The 26,591-nt window shown below is 35.6% G+C and overlaps 1 protein-coding gene across 11 annotated transcripts in view; it reads left to right on the top strand.

The window, feature by feature from the left end:
- Positions 1–26,591, top strand: part of LRRC7 (leucine rich repeat containing 7) — a 553,086-nt gene that overhangs the window by 216,178 nt on the left and 310,317 nt on the right. For all 11 annotated transcript variants that reach the window (XM_017962453.3, XM_031669738.1, XM_031669736.1 and 8 more), the window contains one exon: positions 12,981–13,098. In XM_017962453.3, the coding sequence (XP_017817942.1) occupies positions 12,981–13,098 (118 nt within the window). The remainder of the gene's footprint in view (positions 1–12,980; positions 13,099–26,591) is intronic.

Raw genomic sequence — 26,591 nt, forward strand, 5'->3', positions numbered from 1 at the left:
TAAATATTTTAATGCAAATTTTTATTGAATAGAGTAGGTATGGCAATGTGCTGTGTCTTGTACATTCAAAGCAACAGCCGTTATTCCAATAAAACAGATATATTCCCTTCCTTGTAAGATAATAACAAATGTTAAAATAACCTTGGTCTTCCAAAGGGAAAAATGATACAACATCTTTGTACAAATTGTTGTTTAAAAGATCTGTATTTTAAGAACAACAGCAGTGATATTTATTGTTTTCTAGGATAAAATGCCTGGGTATCTACTGTAGTCACCATCTTTCTGCAGGAAATAAAAAGAGCTCTTCTCTGCAGTACGTTCAACATTGCTAAAATGCACTAGAAAGGACTATAATTGTTCCGTTTTCCTATAGCTCCAATCTTACTTGATACTGCCAGCACTTGTCCAGCGCTATACCTGCCCCACCAATCCTACACCATCACTACTACTAGAGACCCTAAAGTCTTGTTTGACTACAAAATCTCTTCTTTGCCCATGCACTGCTGGCACCAGCTCTTAATGATTTCTCCTCTTAGCTGTGTCACTCTGCTCACTTCTACTAACAGTGCTTTAGTGAAGACTCATTATTTTTCATCTGGATGTTTTCTAATCTCCCACTTGCCTGTCTGTTCATAGGTGCCAGTTGTTTCTCAAAAACAAAAATCTGAGTAAGTCACTTCCGTGATATTCACTGCGTATGAATATTTAAGGAGTGGATGTTAGTGTGGGAGAGTAGCATAGAAGAGTTTTTAAAAGCACACAATTCCACGTATTTAAATCCTGCACATCAAGAAAAAAGTATAGGGATATTTCTTTGGGAATAAAATGTTCTTTGCAAAGCCCTCTCTCTGTTATAGTAGTTATTACCTTTAATTTTATTTATAACCATTAGTTAGCTGTATACATGAGGAAGGGGATTCTTTGTTATTAATCTTTGAATCCTGGCACTGTTCCTGTCACTGAGTAGATGTTCAAGAGGTGCTCACTGAACACAAGCAGTCTAGGGGGAAGGGAAAGGATAGAAGGGAGGAAGAAAGGGAAAAGGAGAGATAAAGGAAAGGAGAAAAGAAGGAGGGAAAGGAAAGGTAAATGATGTCACAATTGGAAGTTTACAATTTCACCAAGTAAGTACATAAAACCATTTTTGCTCTCTTATTACTTAGAGTTGGCTCTTTTCTAAGAAAAAAATTATTAACATTTGTTTTAAATGAAAGAATTTTAAAACATTTTATTATAATGTGCATGATATAATTATTTCTTTGAAACAACTTTCAAATGAACTGAACATCTTTAACGGGATTCAAAGGAAGAACTTGTAAGAAACCAGCCATTGAGTGAGGCCAACTCATTAGACAATCATTTCTTTTCCCTGGTGAAGTCTACATGTGCCTACATATGGCATCAATAAACCTCTCACTGAATATTTATGATTTAATATAAAGCTTTTCAGGAAAAGGATTTATCTTTTGAAAATTTGCATACAACTAATACTTTTGTATTTGTGGTGAAAACTATACAGCTTATTTTATTTTTTCTAAGAAACTAAACTATGTTTGAGATATAGTCATCTACATTTATGCCATTTTTATAATGTTCTTAATTTTCCAAGCATGAGTATAAAGATATTAATAAAATGATAATCCAAATTATGATATTTTTCATTTATATGGCACTTTGCTAACCCCAAAGTGGTATAACATATACTCATATTTATGCTATGCTCCTCTCTGTCAGTAGATAGTTGTTGAGTCTGAGTCTTCTGTAATTCTCCTGGGGCCTGTGGCCTTTGTGAGGGCTCACTGGTTCCTTGTCTTAACCACTCTTCCCTCCCAGGAAGCCTGGGAGAGACTGTTGTCAATTCCCACCATTATCTTTCCAAAGCTCGGATCTGATCATTCAGAGGTGATAGTGTGCTAGTATAGAAATGGCTTTGTGGCCCGGCACGGTGGCTCATGCCTGTAATCCCAGCACTTTGGGAGGTGAAGGCAGGTGGATCACTTGAGGTCAGGAGTTCGAGACCAGCCTGGCCAACATGGCGATATCCTGTCTGTACCAAAAATGTAAAAAAATTAACCAGGTGTGGTGCTGCACAACTGTAATCCCAGCTACTCGGCAGGCTGAGGCAGGAGAATCGCTTGAACCTGGGAGGTGGAGGTTGCAGTGAGCTGAGATCATGCCACTGTACTCCAGCTTGGGAGACAGAGCGAGACTCTGTCTCAAAAAAAAAGAAAAAAAGAAAAGAAAGAAAGAAATGGCTTTGTACCCACACGGAACTGATTTTGAATCTTAGCTCTGGGACCTGCTAGCAATATGACCTTGTAAAAGTTACCTCCTGAGTTTTCTCATCTACAAAATAAGGATAACAATACCTTCTTTACAACATTGTTGTAAGTAGAGACAATATACATCAAAGTGTAGTTTAGTCACTTGCACCTATGTAATAGGCACACATAAAAATGGTGACTATCTTGCTATTATGCCACTCTCCTACATAGAATATTCATGAAAGAATAACCATTTACTGAGAAGGTACAATGTGCCAAGCATTATGTTCCACACTTTCCATACTACAGGAACCGGAGAAACTACACTTCAATTTTGTAACCACAAAACTCGGACATCCATGTTTCAATAGGTATAAACGTACAGAACGTTAAAAAGTATGCAGGTGGAGCATGCAAACAGGTCTTAATCTGTGACCTGGAACTTGAACAAGAAGTAGAAGGGAGGTGGGATAGGGTAGAGTGGAAAAGAGCGCCAGTTGGAGACTGGCATTTGTAAAGTCAAGGCAGAGTACACCAGGTGCAGAAACACAGCTGCTGAGTGTGGCTGGAGATGTGGTAATGCAGGACAGCAGACGAGAGCTATGGATGGAGAAGGGACAGGGAAAAAGGGAAATGGCAAGATGAGAAATTGGAGAGGCGAAGAGCCTTGGAAGCCACATTAAGGAATTTGAACTGTCCTGAAGAGAGCAGACAACTACTGAAAAATTATGAGGAGGAGATGGACCTAATCACATTTGCTTTTTTAGAAGGAACATTCCACCACTTCCTTTCTCAGTGGCCATTAACCTAGCCCACAGATCCATGCCTGGGCTTCAGGTGGTTTGCAAGTTCCCTGAAATTGGTTGCAAATGTATGTATTTGTGTGAGTGGATGCGTGCACATGCGCATATGCGTGTTCTCATAAACATTTTTCTGGAGATAGCAACTAAAAGGTTAACTCAAAATTGTGAACAATGACCGTCCAAACACTTCCTACAGGATAAAGCTCAGACCCTTACAGCCTTTTACATTCTGACTAAAACTCTCATTTTTCTTTCCTCTCCAGACAGCTTAGAATACAGCCACTTGCTTTTTGTTATTGTTGCCATTCTGAATATGCTTCTGAGCCTTTCTTTCATGTACAGCCTCTTGGGCTTCTCTGCACTTTCCAATCTTCCCTACCTCCCCATCCCCACCGTCCACTCAGAAAACCACCCCTCTCTCTAAACATGGTTGAAATGTTTCTTCCTTCTCCAGGCATTCTCTCATATTTCTTTCCCATTTTTTAAGAAACGCACACATCGAAGCCATAGAATTCTGGTGACCCAGCTAGAGTGAGAGAGGGATAGACAAATAGACCAGTAGGCTAGAAAGTCCAGAAACTAACCGACACTTGAAGTGGAAATCAGATATTCAAAAAGGTTGTCTTGCAAACCAGTGGAGAAATAATGAAGTTTTTAAAAAATGATGCTGGAGGACGGGCGCAGTGGCTCACAACTGTAATCCCAGCACTTTGGGAGGCTGAGGCAGGCGGATCACCTGAGGTCAAGAGTTCAAGAACAGCAACATGGCGAAACCCTGTCTCTACTAAAAATACAAAAAATTAGCCAGGTGCGGTGGTGAGCACCAGTAATCCCAGCTACCCAGGAGGCTGAGGCTAGAGAATTGCTAGAACCCGGGAGGAGGAGGTTGCAGTGAGTCAAGATCATGTCACTGCACCCCAGCCTGGGCGACAGAGCTAGACTCCCACCTCAAAAAAGAAAAAAAAAAAAAAAAAAAGATGCTGGAAATGGTCATCTATAAGGGGGAAAAGAATAAATCCTTACTTCACATCATTCTCATCAGACCCTTACAGCCTTTTACATTCTGTCTAGCGACAGAGCTAGACTCTTACCTCAAAAAAGAAAAAAAAAAAAGATGCATAAATGGTCATCTATAAGGGGGAAAAGAATAAATCCTTACTTCACATTATTCTCAAAAATAAATTTCAGATAGTTCAAATCAAAGCATTAAAACATTTAGAAGAAAAATAAATAATTTTATTATCCAACTTTTGTGTATGTGCACTAGCAGATGTATATTAGAATATTTTTAGCAGCATTGTTCATGTTAGAAAAAATTAGAAAGAACCCAAAAGCCATGAACAATAGAACGTATAAGAAAGTTGTGTTATATGAAACATAAAGCAGTGAAAGTGAATGAATACATTTTCTACATCAACATTGAATACTATTAATAACATAATATCAAATGAAAAAGGAAAGTTACAGGTGAAAACATACAGTATTACTCCATCTATATAAAGATAAACACACAAATCCAAACAATATATAATTTTAGGATTATTAAACCTGTTGTAAAAATTTAGGATTATTAAACCTGTTGTAAAACCTGCTGTAAAAAAAATAGAAGCAAGGGAATTCGTAAAATAAAATTCAAGAAATTGGTTGCCTCTCAGTGGTGGTGGGTAAAAGACAAAGGGATATGATAGAGAGAAGCATAGGTGAACTTTCTTCAACTGGATTGAGAAATATGGGTCGTAGTTATAATTAAAAAAAACACATATTACATATGTTCTTGGGTATGTGTATTTCACAATAAGACATTTTAAAAGACACAAACAATAATAAAAGAAATACAATGACTCACAAAAGACATGGTTCCTCTCCTTGAGATGCTCACAGTTTGCTGCTTGCTTCAGTTCCTGTGTCCTCCTTGTTCCATAGATTGTTGTGAAGGGCTCCTTTCTCAACTACTGTCTCCCTTCTACGTCCTTTGGGTTTATTCTGTTGCCTTTTGCTGTACATTTTCCTAAGCTGCATGCTTAACTCACTCATTTTCAGCCTTTTGTCTTCTCTAATGTAAGCATTTAAGGCTACACATTTACCACCTATTATTCTAGCTATGTTGTGGCATTTCTGTTATGTAACATTTTATTATTTAATTGTTTTGTAATCTCCATTATCATTTATTTTTTGGTGCATGAATTATTAAATTTTATCTTGTAAATATAGAACACAATATAAATGTTTTTAAAGTTATTTTTTAGTTACAAATTTCTAACTTAATTGCATTATTGATCAAGAATATGGTCTTTTTGTTATGAATTCTTTGGTGTTTGTTGAGACTTCTTTTATGTCTAGCACACGATTAATTGTAAATTTTTATATGCATTTTAAAAAAATACTGTGTAGTAGTTGAGCTCAGTGTTCTATGTGTGTCCTGTAGAACAAACTCACTAATTGTAGCCATTAGTTCTTCTATAGCTTTTTGTATTTTTTGTCTCTTTTTGAGTCAATTATTGAAAAATGTGTTAAACTATCCTGCTATGATAACAGTTTTATAGTATCTCCTTGAAGATCCGTCATATTTTCCTTTAAATATATTAATACTACTATACTAGATAAATTTGTAATTGTTTTACATTACTGGTGAACTGATTATCACTTTGTGGTCACTCTTCTCTAGTAATGTATTTTGCTTTATCGGTATTGCTGTGTAAACTTTCTTTTAGTTAATTTTGACAGTTTTACAACTTTACATCAAGTTTTGGGTGCACCACTGTTAAACAACATAGAAATTGCTTGTTTTTAATTTTAATTCACTCTGACAGCCTGTTTCTTAATTGGAGAAATTAATCCATATTTACTGAAGGCAATTATGGATGCATTTGTATTAATGTATTTCACTCTATTCTTTATTTTTATCTGTGTTGCTACTTCTGAGTCTTTTTTTCATTATATTTATTAAAGTATTTTCTGCTTCTTTATCTCATTCCATTTATTTTGTCTCTATCAACTAGAAATCATACACTTTAATTCTATTTTTTAATTTGTTATTCTAAAAATGTAAACATACCACTTTAATTTAACACGAGTATTTAACTTTGATCTAAAGTTAATCAGTATCTTTGCCTTCCTCCCAAACAATGAAAAAATCTGAAAATGTTTGTAATCCAAGTATTTTTCTCTTGCTATACATGCTTTTGTTGTTCAGAACTTTAGTTCTACATTTATTTTTTAATCCAACAATTATCCATTTTGTTACTGTTTTATGTAGTCAATGTTTAGATGTAACCACTTATTTTTTGTTCTTGTTTTTAATTAATATTCTTTCTTGCTGCTCTGACCTCTCTTCTTGGTCATATTTTTTTCCTTACTAAAAAATATTCTTTCACAGCGGCTTCAGTAGTCTCTCAATAGTAAAGTCTATTTTTGTCTGAAAAATTTATTTTTCCTTTATTAAAAAAGATAACTGTAAATATAAGATTATTTACTCTCAATACTTCAGAGATAGCATCTAATGAATTGCTGCTGTACTTGTTGTTGAGAAGACAGCCCTAATTTCTGAGCTTTTGAAAATAATCTTTCCTTGACAAACTTTAAGATCTATTACCTTTGATACTCTGCAACTTCATGTAAGTCTAGATATAGATTCCTTTTTTATTTATCTTGCTTAGAATTTGTTGGGCTTGCTCAATCTGAATATGAGTGCCTTCCAACAATTCTGAAATTCCTCCACTAACTCACTCATTTTATTTTCTATGGTTTCCCAAAATTCCAAAAAGACCTTCTTACCCTCTCCTCCATGTCATTTAGGCAGTCTTTTAAATCCTACTTTTATTTCTTTAAACATATTAAATGCATTTATTTTACATTTTATGTTTCATAATTCTATTATATCCACCATTTGCAGGCTTGATTCTTTGTTTTTCTGTAACATCTCACTCAAGTCAATTATTTTATTATATATTCAGTGATTTTGTTAAATGATGTTATGTTTTTTGCAATGTTATCTGTGAGACAGAGGCCTAAATTTAAAGTTGAGTTCCTTAGGGGAGACTTGTGTATGCTTCTATCTGGCACTTGGGGCAATACTAACACAGGACCACTTGTAACTCTCAAGTGGGTTTAAAGAAGCCCCATAGATACTGTGAATTCCAGTCTCTAACACAAGAGAGGTCAGGCTTGTGGTTGGCAATTCCTAGAGGACTTTTTTCTCTCTCTCTTTCTTTTTATTATTTTTTTCTTCCTTCTTCCTTTCCTTCCCTCTCTCTCTTCATTCCTTTGCTATTCCTATCTGTCCTTCATTCTTTCCCTTCCTTTCCTTTTTTTCTTCTTTTTCATCCCTCTTATTTTTTCTTCTTTCCCTTCCTACCTGTATTAGTCTATTTTCATGCTGCTGATAAAGACATACACAAGACTGGACAATTTACAAAAGAAAAAGTTTATTGGACTTATGGTTCCACATGGCTGAGGAGTCCTCACAATTATGGTGGAAGGTAAAAGGCACATCTCCCATGCTGGCAGACAAGAGAAGAGCTTGTGCAGGGAAACTCCCCTTTTTAAAACCATCAGATCTTTTGAGATTTATTCAATCACAAAAACAACACAGGAAAGACTATGATTTAATTACCTCCCACTGGGTCCCTCTAACAATGCATGGGAATTATGGGAGCTACAAGATGAGATTTGGGTGGGGTCACAGCCAAACCGTATCATTCTACCCCTGTACTCTCCCAGATCTTATGTACTCACATTTCAAAACCAATCATGCTTCCCCAACAGTCCCTCAAAGTCTTAACTCATTTCAGCATTAACTCAAAAGTCCACAGTACAAAGTCTCATCTGAGACAAGACAAGTCCCTTCCACCTATGGGCCTGTAAAATCAAAAGCAAGTTAGTTACTTCCTAGATACAATGGGAGTACAGGCATTGGGTAAAGACAGCCATTCCAAATAGAAGAAATGGGCCAAAACAAAGGGGCCACAAGCCCCATGCAAGTCGAAAATCTTAAAGCTCCAAAATGATCTCCTTTGACTCCATGTCTCACATCCAGGTCACACTGATTCGAGAGGTGGGCTCCCACAGCCTGGGGCAGCTCTGTACTTGTGGCCTCGCGGGGTACAGCTCCCCTCCTGGCTGCTTTCATGGGCTGTCATTGAGTGTCTGCAGCTTTTCCAGGCACAATGTGCAAGCTGTCAGTGGATCTACCATTCTGGGTTCTAGGGGAAGGTGGCCCTCTTCTCACAGCTCCACTAGGGGGTACCCAAGGAGGGACTCTGTGTGGGAGCTCCAACCTCACATTTCCCTTCTGCACTGCCCTCACAGAGATTCTCCATGAGGGCCCCGCCCCTGCAGCAAACTTCTGCCTGGGTACCCAGGCACTTCCATACATCTTCTGAAATCTACTCAGAGGTTCACAAACCCCAATTTTGGACTTTTGTGTACTTGCAGGCTCAACGCCACGTGGAAGCTGCCAAGGCTTGGGGCTTGCACCCTCTGAAGCCATGGCCCAACCTCTATGTTGGCCCCTTTCTGCACACAGCACAGGGCCCTGGGTCTGTGATGGGAGAGGCTGCCACAAAGGTCTCCAACATGCCCTGAAGACGTTTTACCCATTGCCTTGGTGATTAACTTTCAGCTCCTCATTATTTATGCAAATTTCTGCAGCCGGCTTGAAAGACTTGCCCCATGATTCAGTTACCTCCCACCAGGTCCCTCCCACAACATGTGAGAATTATGGGAGCTACAGGATGAGATTTGGGTGAGGACACAGCCAAACTGTGTCACTTCCTTTCTTCATTCTTTTTCTTTTCTTTACTCCTTCTTCCCCCTCCCTCCATCCCTCCTGCCTTCCTTCCTTCCTTTTTTCCTCCTTCCTGCCTCCCTTCCTTCTTTTCTTCCTTTTTCACACTTCACTCAAAGCCGAGGCTGAGAAATACATGTATCCCCTGCTAAATCCCTTTGCAGATCCAATTTTTTCCTAGTTCACTCACTGGGGGTGGTCTCTAAGCCAATCTCTCACTCTGTTCAGACTCCAAGCAGTCTTCTATCCTTCCACTTGCAATATCTTTAACTCAGGCTTAACCCATCAGGGACCAACAGACACCACCAGAGCAAAAGCTAAATCCAGACTCATGTAAGTCTATGTGTTATTTTTCCTGTTATTCTGGAATTCAAATAATTGCCTCAAATTACAGTCAGAGCTCATTTTATACAATAAAGCAGTGGGTGAGTGTGAGGGTGTTTAGTTTTGCTGTACCAAAAGATTACTCTTTAAATATTTAGTTTACCATACTTGAGAAACAGAAGTTGATATATTTTCATACCTTTATCTTTAGTGTTGAAGACAAATCATAGATATAATAGATATTCCATAAATATATTTTAGATGCATATAGATGTTGTAGGCTCATACCATTCACTCCAAGATTCAAGTCTCCTTATGTTATCAAGCAAATATCTGAAACTAGTTTGAGCTACATATTCTTTGAGTTGGGATTATCTTTAGATGTTTTAACAAAAGTGTGACATTATTGCCTCTTTAGCCTTCATCTGGCTAACTTCCGATGGCTCTCTCATGGTCCACTTTTTCACACCTTTCCTAAAGATACTTTCATAAATCAACTCCAGCACCATTAACAATAAAATCTGGTACAGATATCCTACCTGTGCATTTTCATTACAACTGATATTTGCCCCAACATAAATTTCAATTAAATTAATTTAAACTTAAATAAACATCTGAATATTAAAGTACATTCGTGCCCAAATATGAAAATATATTAATGTCTGAATATTAAAATATGAAGAATCTGGGCTCAAGTATAGTTGTTTCCCCTGCACTTAGCATAGTGTCTACCTTGTGGCAAGTATCAATAAATGGTTTTTCATGAATGAACAAATGAGTGAATGAATGAAATATCTTGGAATATACATTTTTAGCTCCAAATGTATTTTTATTTTCAACTTTTGAGGCTTTTTTCTTTTTGTTAACTCTCAGAGAAGACATCTAGCTGCTGTGTTTCAGTTCTAAATGTTTACTTTGGTGTCAGTAATTTATATTGTATGCTCTTCTCAAACCAATTTCTTCAGAGTTAAATTGCTTCCTTTAGCCCAAGAAAAAAAGAACACTTGAGTACACAAATATTTTAAGACTTGAAACAATTTTATTGTTTTTGCAATGTAAAATACCATTAGCAAATGAAGACAGGATAACCATGCCTTCAATTCAATTCAAGTCTTTGAGAATCATTGAGAAGTTTACCATGACCACTAACAGTTTTACTCTAATTATAATAGCTATCAATTATATTTGCCGTATTCTACTGTACTGAAGAATTACAGGTATTTTGTAATCATTCCTCATTTTATTCAAAGCTTTTGAATCTTGAAACAGCTGTTAAAATGCCTTTTTAATTTATTTGCCAATTTGTATTCTTCATAGTTATATTAAGAAGTTCACTGTTTTATATTTGCAACCTGGATTCCACTGAGACTATTTACCTATCTGAAGTTCCCAATCCAGTGAACTACCACTCTCATCTGGAATTTAGCATTCTCTTTATTTCCCTTTTAATTATCTATGCAGAATTTCAAAAATATTTCCTCAGTATATACTATGTACAGGACACTGTACCAGCCACTTTGGTGTATAGAAGGAAGAAACTGGTTGATACCAAGATAGATCAGGCATGACTCCTGCCTCCATCATCTAGAAAAGTAAAAAATAGATTACTATATAGGTGTGCCTCTGTATCTGGTACATAAATATTAATAATAGCTTACAGTTATCAAGCTTTACTCCGTGACAAACACAGTCTTACATTTTCACAAGTACCTTATTTCATCAAATTCAAGGCCATTGATTATAAGACACATCAATATTATAGTACCATTAAGGAAGAAAAAATACTCCTTAAAAATCATAACTTACTCCTGACTGCAGGGTGCATTCCAAATATCAAAGCTGTTAATATGTGAAAATATGTGTGACTTAGAACTGATGAATCTATTAACTCATATAATTCTCTCAGCAACTCTTCAAGTTAGGTAACGTATTGTTCTCATTTTAGAGGCAAGGAAACTGATGAGTTCAAAGATATTATGTAACTTGCCCAAGATTGCACAGCTAGTAAATAGATGGGTGGAGATTGAACACACGTCAGTCTGATTCCACATACCATATTCTCAGCTTCTACACCAAGGAGATCTTAGATTCTTTTTGTTACAGGCTGTTCAGAAGTTTCTGTGTCTTTTCTTTCTCATGTGACTTCATTTAAAGTTGAAAAAGAATACTGGGACTATTAATAGTGGGACTATTAATTCTTGAGCTCATTTCAGAATTTAGTTGGGATGATGAGACAAATTTATAAAACAAACAAATTGTGTTTTGAAAATCATTATCCTGAACATGGCTTGAAATGGTTGTATAATAGTGATCGGACTAGAGAGTTGTTAGTAAATCTTACCAAAATCAGTCATAAGACAATTGATTTTTTTAAATCTACGAATCTATAACTGACCACACTGCATGCAGATATAGATGTAATAGTCGTAACAGAATTATAGAGACTGGAATAAGTATAAATTAACTTTTACCAAGAGTGTAGGCATCTGTTTTCCTATTTATTTAGAAGGAAAATTAATAGTGGAAACTATCCATCAAAGTATGCATCCAAGTTCTCTTTTTGGGGTTTTATAAAAAGAAATAGCAACATTTATGTCTGAGATATTGACAATTAATTCTACACTACATGAAGTGTTACAAATAATCTTTGTAAGGCACCAAACATGACCCAAAGTAAGAAACTGCATTATTTCATATTAAGTAACAACCAGCCCAATTTATTTTTTAAAGGCTAACGAGTTAAGACATAACAACCATGTGCTACATTGTTTTTGCCTATAAATAACAAATTACATGTAAGAACAAATGGTAGTTAAATGTACTGTAGGCCAATTTCATAGCCATGGATACCAGACTTCATCTGTGGAAATTCAGCAAAACAGAATTAGAAATGTCAAACAGAAAAGATCTCATTAAGATAATTCTTCCAGAAATGAATCAAAAATTCTGTCCCAGATGTTCATATCTGGCAGGAGTCAAGATGAATTAGACAGAGCTAAACCATCTAATTTATTGTTTCTCAAAATATGATACTGCAAACACCTATGTCAAAGCTTCCAGATCACTGATGTGCTTGTTAAAAATGCAGATTGTTGACCCCCTTCCAGGACCTATTTGGGTAAAGCTCAAGAATTCACATTTTAAAGAAGCATCTGCCTCAACCAGTGAATATAAGCATGCTGGATTTCACAGCTATTACTTTAACACTTGGCTCTTTCCCACCTCATCCTTTGGACTGATGGCAGAAATGAAGCAATTACGAGTGATTTTTTTCACCAAATATCAGAGGTTAAATGTCTCATGCACCAAATATTTATGAAACAGTTGGGGGAGGGAGCACAAAAAAAATGTGAGCTCAGGTATTCCAGTGTATTGCAGTTTTTGCATATTAGATAAACAACTGTTTAATGTGATTCAATTAAAATAATACCTCATGAAATCTAATGTGGTCACAGAAAAACAGAACTGAGGTAATCCTGGTAGCTGTCAGAATAGAAAAGAAGGGACAACTCCAGAAGTTACTTAAAAGCAAAAGCAGTCAGTGGGGATTCAGTGGCAAATTGAATGTGAATGGTAAAAGTAGGGGCAAGAATCTGGGTAGCAGAAAATAGAAGCGCTAATATGGGAACAGAATGTGAAGCCATTCAGAAGCAATTGAGAAGATGAGTATGGAGGAAAATGAGGCTTTTATAACTGGTTCTTTTACTACTACATATATAAACATCATGACTTTAATTTTGTTACTGAGTTTATGAATGAATTTAATCAAATTGAGATCTAATTAATGATTATTTTCTATTACAGCAATTGTTCAACTGTCAAGCTCTACGAAAACTAAGTATTCCTGATAATGACCTTTCAAATCTGCCAACCACTATTGCTAGTTTAGTTAATCTTAAGGAACTCGACATCAGTAAAAATGGTAAGACTTTTCTCTCATCATAAAATACCTGGAAGTTTTTACTGAAAATGTGTTTTAATGTCTTCTCTTAGCAAACAATCTAAAATATTATTTTTCTTTGATTTTGTTGCAACTGTAGTTTAATGCTCTTGTAAAGTTAAATCCTAAATTTTAAGTCCAAGACAGACGTCCTCTCTCTCCTCCTCTTACTAATGTGCTTGACTCATTCAAGCCTTGTTTCCCTCTGCATTCAGATATGTGATCTAATCTTTTCTATAATAATTTACTGCCCTCACAAAGGTGACTTCTGTCATTCTCAGAGTAAAATTTTTTCTCAACATGTGTCAAATATCACCTGCAAAACAAGGTCTACCCGTTCACCCTATTTGAAAATATACTCTTAATTTCCCTTACTGGGTTTCTGTTTTTTTCCCCTAGCACTAACCATCCTCAAAATATTGTGTAATTTACTTATTTCCTATGGTTATGGTATATTTTCTCCTAACTGAGAATGTAAACTCCATTTCATAACAGGAAGAATTTTTCTTTGTTTTGGTCACTAATGTGTCCGAAACATCTAGAGCAATGCCTAATAAATAATAGGAATTTAGTAGTTTTTGTTATATTCCTGGACAGACTTGTATATCTGGTGCTTTTGTTGATGATAATGCTGATGTTGATATTCAGGTTGATTATATTTTCTCTTGAGTATTTATGGGAGTGACTTGGAGCTTCAGAAAGTCTCTTGCACCTTGTTCATTCATTAAATCTTCATTTCCTTTCAAATGAACTCAGCTCTCCCTTTTGTTAGCAAGGATCAGTCAAAAAGGGTTATGTCTAGTACAATGAGGATACAAAATATGACCCCTTCATCATTAAGGAAGTCCGTTAAACTTCCTGTGTGTGCACCATATCTGCACAAGTAGTACTTTGGTAATTTATTTGGTTCTATTTAGTGCCAAGGAGACAGGAATGCAGGCATGAACGAAACAGATCCTGCCCTCATGAAGTTTACATTCAAGTGGGTTGCCCATTAAACAGGTAATTGTAGATGTTTAAATAAGCACTTTTGTGTGAAGGTGCATTCAACATGAAGGGCATGCCTAGAGAAGGATGCAGTGCAATCTTTGTAGTTAGGGAAGGTTTTCCTAAGAAGTGATAACCAGATAGGACCCAAAGAAGCTAGGTAAGATTGGCTTGACATCCTAGGAAATAAGGATCTGTTTTGTGAAAGGCCACCAGACAAATACCTTGGTCACATGTAAATATAACTTTCCTAAGAAATTTGGTGCCTTTAGAGCTCCATGACAATATCTCAGTAGCCTTGTCTCTGTTCGTTTGACCAGAACTCTCCTCCACAAATATCTGCAATGCTCATTTGCTTATCACCTTCAGGCCTTTTCTTAAAAGTACTGTCAACAAAGCCCTCCCAGACCACCCTATTTAAAAATAAGATACTGCTGTTATTATTCAATAGAATCACATTCTACTCTTTCTTTCTTTTTCTCATATGAAAAACTGACCCAGTGTGTATTTAAATTATTTATCTATTGTCTGGAATCTCCTTACTAGAATTAAAATTCACTCATGGCCTAAATTTTTTGTTGTTGTTTTGTTTACTGCTATATCTCCATTGCCTGAAACAGTGTATGTCACATTTTAGGAGCCCAATAAATATTTATTCAATGAATTCATGAATGAATGATTGTTCTGAAACATGGAAAACTTGTTGAAATTTACCAGTGTGAAGTGCTAGTGATTTTCTTCAATTCAAGTCTTTGAGAGTAATTGAGAAGTTAATAGAATCACTGTGGATAAGACTGACACTCTCAAATAATCAGTGAAAATTATAAAATACTATACAATGAAGTACCTAATTATAAAGCACATGTTACAATTATAAATTCTTAGACAATGGAAGATTAATTAAGACTGCTGTATTATTAGGGAAGAGTTCAAGTAAAAGATGTGGCCTGAAGATTTTCATGAAACACTGTAGCATCTTAATAAAGACAGTATTTCAGCTGAAGGAGACAATCAGAACATAAATAGGGGACATAGACCTCTTTCTACACCAACTCGACTTGCCACTTAGAAGGTTTTCAGGAAGAGTTCAAGTAGTTGCCTGAAGATTTCCATGAAACACAGTAGCATCAGAATAAAGAGAGTATTTCATCCGAAAGAGACAATTAGAACATAAACAGGGGATACAGATCTCTTTCTACACCAACTTGACTTGCTACTTAGAGGGTTTTCAGGAAGAAAATTCTAAAAGTAACATATGCAGATGTGTAAAGAGAAGAACAACTAAGTTTTGACCCATGGAAAGATGACCTTAGGGATACCATACTTTGAGAACAGATTTACCTATTTGTATAGAGTTGTATTTTGGTACAATAAAACAATCACTACTACCTCCTTATTTATATACATTCACACTTCAAATTTTATTTTTGTTATGATTTCTGAGAAATAGTATATGGACAATTATCACATTCCTTGATTTTCAGGCAGGATTAGCTGGATAGTCCAAGTAAAGAAAAATCTACCTTATTTTTGAAGAAGATTTGAAAATAGTTTATCACCCAATATAAACATGAAATTCCTAAGTGATTTGACATTTTTGTGAGCATGTAATAGTTTCTGGTGGCCCTCTTACATCAAGAAATGTTTGCTCTTAGAAAGTGAACCACAGGTTATATTTTTTCAACTCAGAAGTATCTGTAAGCATCCTTAGAAGTTTTTGCAACTATTAGGGGCTTTTAGTTATGCTTATGATTCTGTATAGTCTAGAAATATTTATGCAAAAAGTCATGCAAAAGATGGTGAACCACTCTGCAATACTAGTACAGTACTATAGGCTTGATGAGTGTAGTGATAGCAACCATTGCTAGAACTTACACAAACAGTAAAAGATTTCATCACATCAGCCATTTCAGAAAGCCATACCTAAGAAAGCTGTCGCTGCCTGGCTCGGTGGCTCATGCCTGTAATCCCAGCGCTTTGGGAGGCCCAGGCATGGGGATCACGAGTTCAGGAGTTTGAGACCAGCCTGGCTAACTTGGTGAAATCCCGTCTTGACTAAAAATATAAAAATTAGCCAGATGTGGTGGCACATGTCTGTAATCCCAGCTACTCAGGAGGCTGAGGCAGGAGAATTGCTTGAACCTGGGAGGCAGAGGTTGCAGTGAGCTGAGATCACGCCACTGCACTCCAGCCTGGACGACAGAGCAAGACACTGTCTCAGGGAAAAAAAAAAAAAGAAAGCTGTCACTGGTTCTGTGACAGAAAACTAGACAGTTACTTAAGGAACATAATACATTCTTTGGGAGTCTGTCAAGTGAAGAAAGAGTAGATAGCAAAAAAAAATAAGTGTAGTGTCAGAACCACAGTTAACAATTTGGAATAGCCCTGATGAGAAAGAGGCAAGACCTGAGAGAATACAAGCAGTATGAGTATTTAGGGACAGGACATACTAGAGTATTTTGAGACACAGACTCATTCAAATATTAGTCAATCTAGGTTAAAATTACCTAAAATGTGCTTAAATTAGATGAGTGAGCCCTTAATGAAATTAATTCACTCTAAGGTCAAGGTTCAATCTGATCTTGATTGTTGATGTGGCCTCCTGCTTTTACTTTTCATGTCCAGTTCTTCTGCCTGTAATCCTGATCCACCATTTTTCCTCTCCATAATTCAAAAATACTATTTTATATTAAAACCTTTAGATAAGTGAACTATTGTGTACAGAAATATATCTGCACAATTTGAGTAAACAGATGTTATCTCCATCTCTAACCACAACTCCAACTAGTCATCGTTCTTCCATTTCACGCTCAGGTAGTACCAGATCGTAATTTCCAAATGCATCAAGCTGGTTGCTTGTGACACAAGGAATCATATTATCTTCTCTACCCAAAATACCCCTTCCTCCCCACTGTCGTACCCCATCAACCAGACAGAGTCCTCTTCACCTTTCAAAAGACATTTCAGCCTGGTGCGGTGGCTCACGCCTGTAATCCCAGCACTTTGGGAGGCCGAGGCAGGCAGATCACCTGAGGTCAGGAGTTCGAGACCAGCCTGACCAACATGGAGAAGCACTGTCTCTACTAAAAATACAAAAAGAAGAAAAATTAGCCGGGTGTGGCGGCGCACGCCTATAATCCCAGCTACTCAGGAGGCTGAACCCAGGAGGCGGAGGTTGCAGTGAGCCAAGATCGTGTCATTGCACTCCAGCCCGGGCAACAAGAGTGAAACTCCCTCTCAAAAAAAAAAAAAAAAAAGGAACAGATATTTCAGATGTCATTTAGTCTAGGAAACTTCCCTGACACCGTATAGTAAGGAGAATGAATTCCTTCTCCCTCCGTGATACTTTTTTACATTGCATGTGTATTTGTTTTGAACTTATTTCACTTTTTAATTTAATTTCTATATATTTGACTAGATAGTGAGACTCTTGAGAATAGGGGCTATTTTATTTATTTCTCTGTTTGGAACTACTAGCGTGATACCCAGTACGCATGGTAGGCATTCATCAAATGTTTGGCAGGTAAATAAGAATTATATAGAGACATTCTTTTAAAAATATATAATGTTGGGTGCAGCACACCAACATGGCACAAGTATACATATGTAACAAACCTGCACGTTATGCACATGTACCCTAGAACTTAAAGTATAATAAAAATAAATAAATAAATAAATAATAAAAATATATAATGTGTATTTAATGACATTAGGGACCCAACATAGGATAAGGTCCCCATCCAAATGTTTTAAGTGAGTGCTGGAAAAGATAGAAATGATGCTGTGATAAGTAATGAGTAGCCACTAAAGTCAGCTCTAACCTGCCATATAATAATAAATTCAATGTTTTTGTTCCTTAGAATAATGACTACCTCATGTCAAGCTTTGGCCTTTCGCCTGAGCTTCAGACTAGAATAACCGACTTAATGTTGGGCATCACTACAATTTATTCCACAAACACTCCCAATATAAAGTATTGAAAACCAAATTCATCATTCTCTCCAACCTGCTTTTCCTCCATTGTCCAGTTCTCTGTTAATGTTACTGTGATCTACTCAGGTTTTCAAGGCAAAAATTCATTCTCTTCTTCAACTTCCATATCCATTCAGTCTTCAACTCCTGCCAAATTTACCTCCTAAATATATGGCAGGTCTTTTTCCTTCTTACTGTTCCCATTGTTACATTCATAAACTAGTCCCATATCTCTTTCCTAGATTACTTGATAGCCTCCTAATTGGTCTCAACTCCATTATTGCCACCACAATTACCAAACCCATTCTCTGCAAAATAGCTTCAGCACTCTTTCATAATTTCTAATATGACAGCATTACTCTCCAACATAAGATACATCATTTGAACTGGGGTAGAATGTAGAGTTCCTAACACAAATTAAAAGTACCCGTAATTGACCTCTATTAACTCCTACATTCCATCTGCCAATCCCACCACGCATGATTTGCACTTCCTTTTTTTTTTGTTGTTGAGATGGAGTCTCACTCTATCACCCAGGCTGGAGTGTAATGGCGTGATCTCAGCTCACTTGCAGCCTCTGCCTCCCAGGTTCAAGCAATTCTCCTGCCTCAGCCTCCTGAGTAGCTGGGATTACAGGCGCCTGCCAACACGCTCGGCTAATTTTTATATTTTTAGTAGAGATGGGGTTTCACCACGTTGGTCAGGCTGGTCTCGAACCCTGACCTTGTGATCTGCCCACCTCAGCCTCCCAAAGTGCTGGGATTACAGGCGTGAGCCACTGCGCCTGGCTGATTTGCATTTTTTAACTTTATGGCCTAGATACTGAAGAGCTTCCTCAAATAGTGAATCTTTGTGACTCTATTTACATTATTTCCTCTTCCCTCTGACTAAATCATTTTTTACACCTCTTTTTACCTGGTTCAATCATACTTACTATTCAAAACTCAATTCAGTTGTTATTGTTTCCACGTGGCCTCTGACCTGACTAAATTAAGTCAAGAGTCTCCCCTCTGTACTAATACACCCTGTGTATTGTCCATCCTAACAATTAATATTGTATTAAAAATGCTTGATAGTTACATTAAAATATTTGTGCACCTTTAATTTTTAAACTATTTTAACGTTTTAAGCATGAAGAAAATAACGTGAGGCACCAATGTACCCATCATGAAAATTAAAGTGTTAATGTTTATTATAGATTTCTTACTTTAGGGGTTTTATTAGTAAATAAAAGGTTAGAGAAACTTGTAAATGCTCATCTCAATCCCTTCCCACTTCCTCCCTCTCAGACTTAATGTCTTTAAAATTTCAGTGAAGTGCTACCACACTATATATATTATTCTTGAAGTTTTTCATTCTATATTTTCTAAGATTTGTCCTTGGTATTACTTATACCAGAAAATTACCAATGTCCCCAATGTGCCATATCTTTGCCACACATAGGGTTATTAAATATATTAGTTGTTGGCCAATCAGATGGCTATATAAGAGTAGCTTGATACTTTATATTTCCCTAATCACTAGTGAAGTTGGCATTTTTTTCTTTTTTGTTTTTATTAGCCAGTTTAGAGTCTCTTTCTTTACATTGTCTCTTTGGGTTCATTTTAGTTTTGAATGTTTGTCTTTTAGCTTTTTGGTGACTTGAAAGATTTATATACTCTGAATGCTAGTTTTTTGTTGTTGTTGTTGTTGTTTTGGTTTTGGTTTTGGTTATGTGGGCTACAAATATTGTCTCCCAATTTGTGACTTGTCTTCACTTTGGGATGCCATTTGTCATAAAGAAGTTGCCAATTTGTTTTTAAATTTTATTTGTATCTCTTTAAGGGATACAACAGTTTAGTAAGATGCACACATTGCATAGTGGTAAATTCTGGGATTTTAGTATAACCATCATCCAAATAGTGTACATTGTACTCATTAAGTAATTTCTCATCCTTCTCCCCACATCCCACCTTACCACCTTTCTGAGTCTTCTATGTCTATTAATCCACACTTTATGGCCATGTGTACACACTATTTAGCTTCTGTTTATAAGCAAAAGTATGCAATATTTGACTTTCTGTCTCTGAGTTGTTTTACTTAAGATAATGGCCTCCACTTACATCCATGTTGCAGCAAAAGAGATGATTACATTCTTTTTTGAATTGCAGGCTAATATTCCATTGTATTTGTGTGCTACATTTTCTTTATCCATTCATATATTGGTAGACACCTAGGTTGATTTCAAATCTTTGCTATAGTTTGCAAATAATTTCTCACATTCTGCCGACTTTCTGTTCATTCTGTTGATTATTTAATTGTGCACAGGCTTTTTAGTTTAATTGTCTCAATGTCTCTTTTTGGTTTTGTTAATTGTGCTTTAGAGTACAAAAGCTCAGAAGGTCTGAAGTCATTAATTATTTGCCTAGTTCAATGTCCAGATGTGTTTTCTCCAGATTTTCTTCCAGTACTTTTATAGTTTCATGTTTACATTTAAGTCTTTAATACATTTTGAGTTGATTTCCATATATGGTGGGAGATAGGGTGAGTTTCATTCTTCTGCACATGACAATCCAGTTTTCCCAGCAGCATTTATTGAAGAGGGTGTCCTTTCCCCATATTATGCTTTTGTCAACTTTGTCAAAGATCTGTTAGCAAAGATATGTCACATTATCTCTGACTTTTTGACTCTATTCCATTGATATCTGTATTGATTTTCATATAAGTATCATGTTGTTTTTGTAACTATAGCCTTGTAGTATAATTTGGGAGTCAGGTAATTTGATGTTTCCAGCTTTGTTCTTTTTGCTCAGAAATGTTTTGACTATTTAGGCTCTCTTTTAGTTCCACGTGAATTTTAGGATTGGTTTTCCCAATTCTGTGAAAAATGGCATGCATATTTTCATATGGATTGCATTGAGTCCATAGATTGCTTTGGGCAGTATGGTCATTTCAACAAGATTAATTCTTCCAATCCATGAGAGTGGAATGTTTTCCCATTGCTTTGGGTCATCTACAATTTGTTTCACCAGTGTAATGTAGTTTTCTTTGTACAGATGTTCCAACTCCATGGTTAAATAGATTCCTAGGCATTTTATTCATTTGCAGCTATTGTAAATGGGATTGCATTCTTGATTTGTTTCTCAGCTTGTTATTGGTGTATAGAAATGCTATTGATTTTTGCACATTAATTTTGTATCCTGAAATTTTGCTGAATTCCTTTTTCAAATCTAAGCATTTTTTTTTTATTTTTTGTCATTTATTTATTTATCTTATACTTTAAGTTCTAGGGTACATGTGCACAATGTGCAGATTTGTTACATATGTATACTTGTGCCATGTTGGTGTGCTGCACCCATCAACTCGTCAGCACCCATCAACTCGTCATTTACATCAGGTATAACTCCCAGTGCAATCCCTTCCCCCCTCCCCCCTCCCCCCTCCCCATAATAGGCCTCGGTGTGTGATATTCCCCTTCCCAAGTCCAAGAGATCTCATTGTTCAGTTCCCACCTATGAGTGAGAACATGCGGTGTTTGGTTTTCTGTTCTTGTGATAGTTTGCTGAGAATGATGGTTTCCAGCTGCATCCATGTCCCTACAAAGGACACGAACTCATCCTTTTTTATGGCTGCATAGTATTCCATGGTGTATATGTGCCACATTTTCTTAATCCAGTCTGTCACTGATGGACATTTGGGTTGATTCCAAGTCTTTGCTATTATGAATAGTGCCGCAATGAACATACATGTGCATGTGTCTTTATAGCAGCATGATTTATAATCCTTTGGGTATATACCCAGTAATGGGATGGCTGGGTCATATGGTACATCTAGTTCTAGATCCTTGAGGAATCGCCATACTGTTTTCCATAATGGTTGAACTAGTTTACAGTCCCACCAACAGTGTAAAAGTGTTCCTATTTCTCCACATCCTCTCCAGCACCTGTTGTTTCCTGACTTTTTAATGATCACTATTCTAACTGGTGTGAGATGGTATCTCATTGTGGTTTTGCTTTGCATTTCTCTGATGGCCAGTGATGATGAGCATTTTTTCATGTGTCTGTTGGCTGTATGAATGTCTTCTTTTGAGAAATGTCTGTTCATGTCCTTTGCCCACTTTTTGATGGGGTTGTTTATTTTTTTCTTGTAAATTTGTTTAAGCTCTTTGTAGGTTCTGGATATTAGCTCTTTGTCAGATTAGTAGATTGCAAAAATTTTCTCCCATTCTATAGGTTGCCTGTTCACTCTGATGGTAGTTTCTTTTGCTGTGCAGAAGCTCTTTAGTTTAATGAGATCCCATTTGTCAATTTTGACTTTTGTTGCCATTGCTTTTGGTGTTTTAGACATGAAGTCCTTACCCATGCCTATGTCCTGAATGGTATTACCTAGGTTTTCTTCTAGGGTTTTTATGGTATTAGGTCTCACATTTAAGTCTCTAATCCATCTTGAATTAATTTTTGTATAAGGAGTAAGGAAAGGATCTAGTTTCAGCTTTCTACTTATGGCTAGCCAATTTTCCCAGCACCATTTATTGAATAGGGAATCCTTTCCCCATTTCTTGTTTTTCTCAGGTTTATCAAAGATCAGATGGCTGTAGATGTGTGATATTATTTCTGCAGACTCTGTTCTGTTCCATTGGTCTATATCTCTGTTTTGGTACCAGTACCATGCTGTTTTGGTTACTGTAGCCTTGTAGTATAGTTTGAAGTCAGGTAGCATGATGCCTCCAGCTTTGTTCTTTTGACTTAGGATTGTCTTGGCGATGCGGGCTCTTTTTTGGTTCCATATGAACTTTAAAGCAGTTTTTTCCAATTCTGTGAAGAAACTCATTGGTAGCTTGATGGGGATGGCATTGAATCTATAAATTACCTTGGGCAATATGGCCATTTTCATGATATTGATTCTTCCTATCCATGAGCATGGTATGTTCTTCCATTTGTTTGTGTCCTCTTTTATTTCACTAAGCAGTGGTTTGTAGTTCTCCTTGAAGAGGTCCTTTACATCCCTTGTAAGTTGGATTCCTAAAGGAGTCTTTAGGGTTTTCTAGGTATAAGATCATATCAATAGTAAACAGAGATCATTTCACTTTCTCTTTTCCAGATTGAGTGCCTTTTATTTCTTTCTCTTGGTTGAATACTCTGGCTAGGACTTCTAATACTATATTGAACAGAGTAGTGAAAGTGGGCATTCTTGTCTTTCAGTTTTTACAGGGATTGCTTCCAGCTACTCCCAATTCATTTTGATGTTGGCTGTGCCTTTGTCATATATGATCTTTGTTTTTTTCAGATATGCTCTTTCTATGCCTAGTTTGTTGAAGGTTTCTATCATGAAGGAATGCTGAATTTTGTCAAATGCTTTTTCTCTGTCTTTTGAGATGATCATATGGTTTTTGTTTTTATTTTTGCTTATGTAATAAATTGCATTTATTGATTTGCCTATTTTGAACCATCTTCACACACTTTGAATAAAACCAACTTGATCTGTTTGATGTGCTGTTGGATTTGGTTTACTAGTATTTTGTTGAGAATTTTTGCATCTATGTTCACAGGGATATTGGTCCATGGTTTTCTTTTATTGTTGTGTCCTTGTCTGGCTTTGGTATCAGGATAATACTTGCTTTCTAGAATGAATTATGGAGAATTCCCTCCTCCTCAATTTTTTGGAACCATTTCATGAGGATTGGTACCAGTTCTTCATAGGTTTGGAAGAATTTGACTCTGAATCCATCTGATCCTGGAATTTTATTTTTGAGGAAATGTTTTATTACTGATTCTATCTCACCACTCATCATTGATCTGTTCAGGATTTCTGTGAATTCCTGGTTCAATATTGGGAGGTTGTATGTTTCTAGGAATTTATTCATTTCCTCTGGAATTTTTAGCCTGTGAGCATAGAGCTATTCATGATAGTCTCTGATTATCTTTTCTATTTCCATGGCATCAGTTATCATGTCTCCTTTTTTATTTCTGATTGTGTTTATTTGGATCTTCTCTCTCCTTTTCTTGATTAGTCTAGCTTGTGGTCTATTCTTTTGTTTATCTTTTAAAGTACCAACTTTTAATTTCATTGATTGTTTGTATTGTTTTTGTTGTTGTTCTCAGTATCATTTAGTTCTGCTCTGATTTTTGTTATTTCTTTTCTTGTGCTGTGTATTTGGTTTGCCCTTGTTTTCTAGTTCCTTGGGATGAGCCTAGAAGCTAGTTTGTGACCTTTCTATTTTTTTAATGTAAGCATTTAATACTATAAACTTCCCTCTTAATACTACTTTTACTGTATTCCATAAGTTTTGGTAGGTTGTGTCTCAATTTTCATTCATTTCAAAAGTTTTTTTTCTAAATTTGTCTGAATTTCATTATTGACCAAATATTGTTCAGGGGTATATTGTATAATTTCCACTTATGTGTAGTTTTGAGAGTTTTCCTTGGTCTTCATTTCTAGTTTTATTCCACTGTTGTCTGAGAGTATACTTAATATGATTTTACTTTTTAAAAATTTATTGAGACTTGTTTTATGGCCTGTCATATGGTCTATCTTGGAGAATGCTCCAAGTGCTGATGAGAGGATTATTTATTCTGCAGTTGTTAAATAGAATGTTCTGTATGTCTATTAGGCCCATTTGCTCTAAAGCTGAATTTAAGTCCACTGTTTCTTTGTTGATTTTCTATTTTTCAATAATCTAAGTGTTGTGAGTGAGGTGTTGAAGTCCCCCACTATTATTGTATTGCATCTATCTTTTTTAGGTCTAGTAATGTTTGTTTAATAAATCTGGGAGCTCCAGTGGTGAGTGCATATATTTTTAGAATTATTACATCTTCTTCTATAATTGATTCCTTTATTATATAATGACATCTTTCTCTTTTGTTTTCACAGTTTTTGATTAAAGTCTGTTTTATCTGACATAAGTATAGCTACTCCTACTCTCTTTTAGTTTCCCTTTGTGTAGAATATCTTTTATCATCCCTTTACCTTCAGTTTGTAAGTGTCTTTGCTTACCAGTAAGGTGAATTTCTTATAAGAAGCACATAGTTAATTCATGTTGCTTAATCCATTCTACTAATCTATATCTTTTAAAGGAACATTTTATTCATTTACATCCAAAATTAATAATGATTTGTGAGGCTTTTTTTCCTATTGTAATGTTGTTATCTAGTTGTTTTGTGGGTTCTTTGTTTCTCTCAATGTAGCAAAATGTATTACTCTTTAATATGTAATTTTAAAAATTATTTAAGAAAGTCTTCCCTACTCTAATATCACAAAGATATTTTTCTATATTTTCTTCTAAAACTGCTTGTTTTTCTTTTCACATTTAGATAACTAATTCATTTGCAATTTATTTCAATGCTCTATATGATCAAAATTTATCTTTTTCCATGTGAATAGATGATTCATTGTTCCAACAACATTGTGTGGTCCCTTGTTTCCCCCACTGATTTGTAATTCTACCTCTTTTACATACAAAAAGCTTTTTCCCAAACTATTCATCCTGCTCCATTGCCTTATTTGCCTATTCCTGTGCTGTTACAACATTGTTCTAATCACCATAATCTAATATTCAGTCTTAACATCTGAAAATACAAGTCGACTTTTTTTTTTTTTTTTTTTGGTTTTCATTTTCAAAAGTGTTTTGCCATTCTTGATACTCAATTCTTCCACAGGAATATTAGGTTCAACTTGTTGAGGTACATAATCTATTGGAATTTTTAAAATTGGCTTTAATTGAAAGGTTAATTTGGGAAGAGTTGACATCTTTGGCATAGTAAGAGTTGTAATTCATGAGCATGGTAATTCCCTTTATTTAGGTCTTACTATGTGTTGTTCTATAAAACTTTGTGATTTTCATCAAGAATATGTACATATTTTGTTATAGTTATGTTTAAGTACTTTAAGTTGTTAGTTTTGCAAATTGTATCACTTTTTAAGAAATATGTTTTCTAATTTTGGTTGATTCTATATAAAAACATTACTAATTTTGATGCCTTGATTGTACATTGAGCTACAGAGCTGGATATAAATTCTAATACATAACCAGCAGATTCTTTTGAATCTTTATTATAAAATCATTTAATCTACCCGTGACAATATCATTTCTTTCTAATCCAATACCTTTATTCTTCTTGAGTCACTTTTTCATAAATTACAATCTAATTAGGAAATAATCTATTTCATCATACTGGTTTTTTAATTTGTTTTCACATATTATCCACAGTCTTCTCTTTCATAAATCTCTACTCTATCTGTGACTGTTTTCTCCTTTACATTCCTAACATTGTTTCCCACGATTTGTCTTTTAGTCTTTTTAGCAACCTTTCCAGAGGTTTTTCTACTTTGTTAATCTTTCAAATAATACTGTTTTGGTTTGTTGGTCTTTTCTATTATTTGATTTGTTTGTTTTCCAACTCATTAATTTCTACTTTCTACTGCAGTTATCATTATTATATCCCTTCTTTTACTTTCTTATTGTTTACTAAATTGTTTTCTAGTGCTCTAATACATTTAGGACCTTTTTACTCATTGTTGTTTTTATTGAAATACATTGC

This window comes from Papio anubis, chromosome 1 (genome assembly GCF_008728515.1).
Source record: "Papio anubis isolate 15944 chromosome 1, Panubis1.0, whole genome shotgun sequence".
NCBI lineage: Eukaryota > Metazoa > Chordata > Mammalia > Primates > Cercopithecidae > Papio > Papio anubis.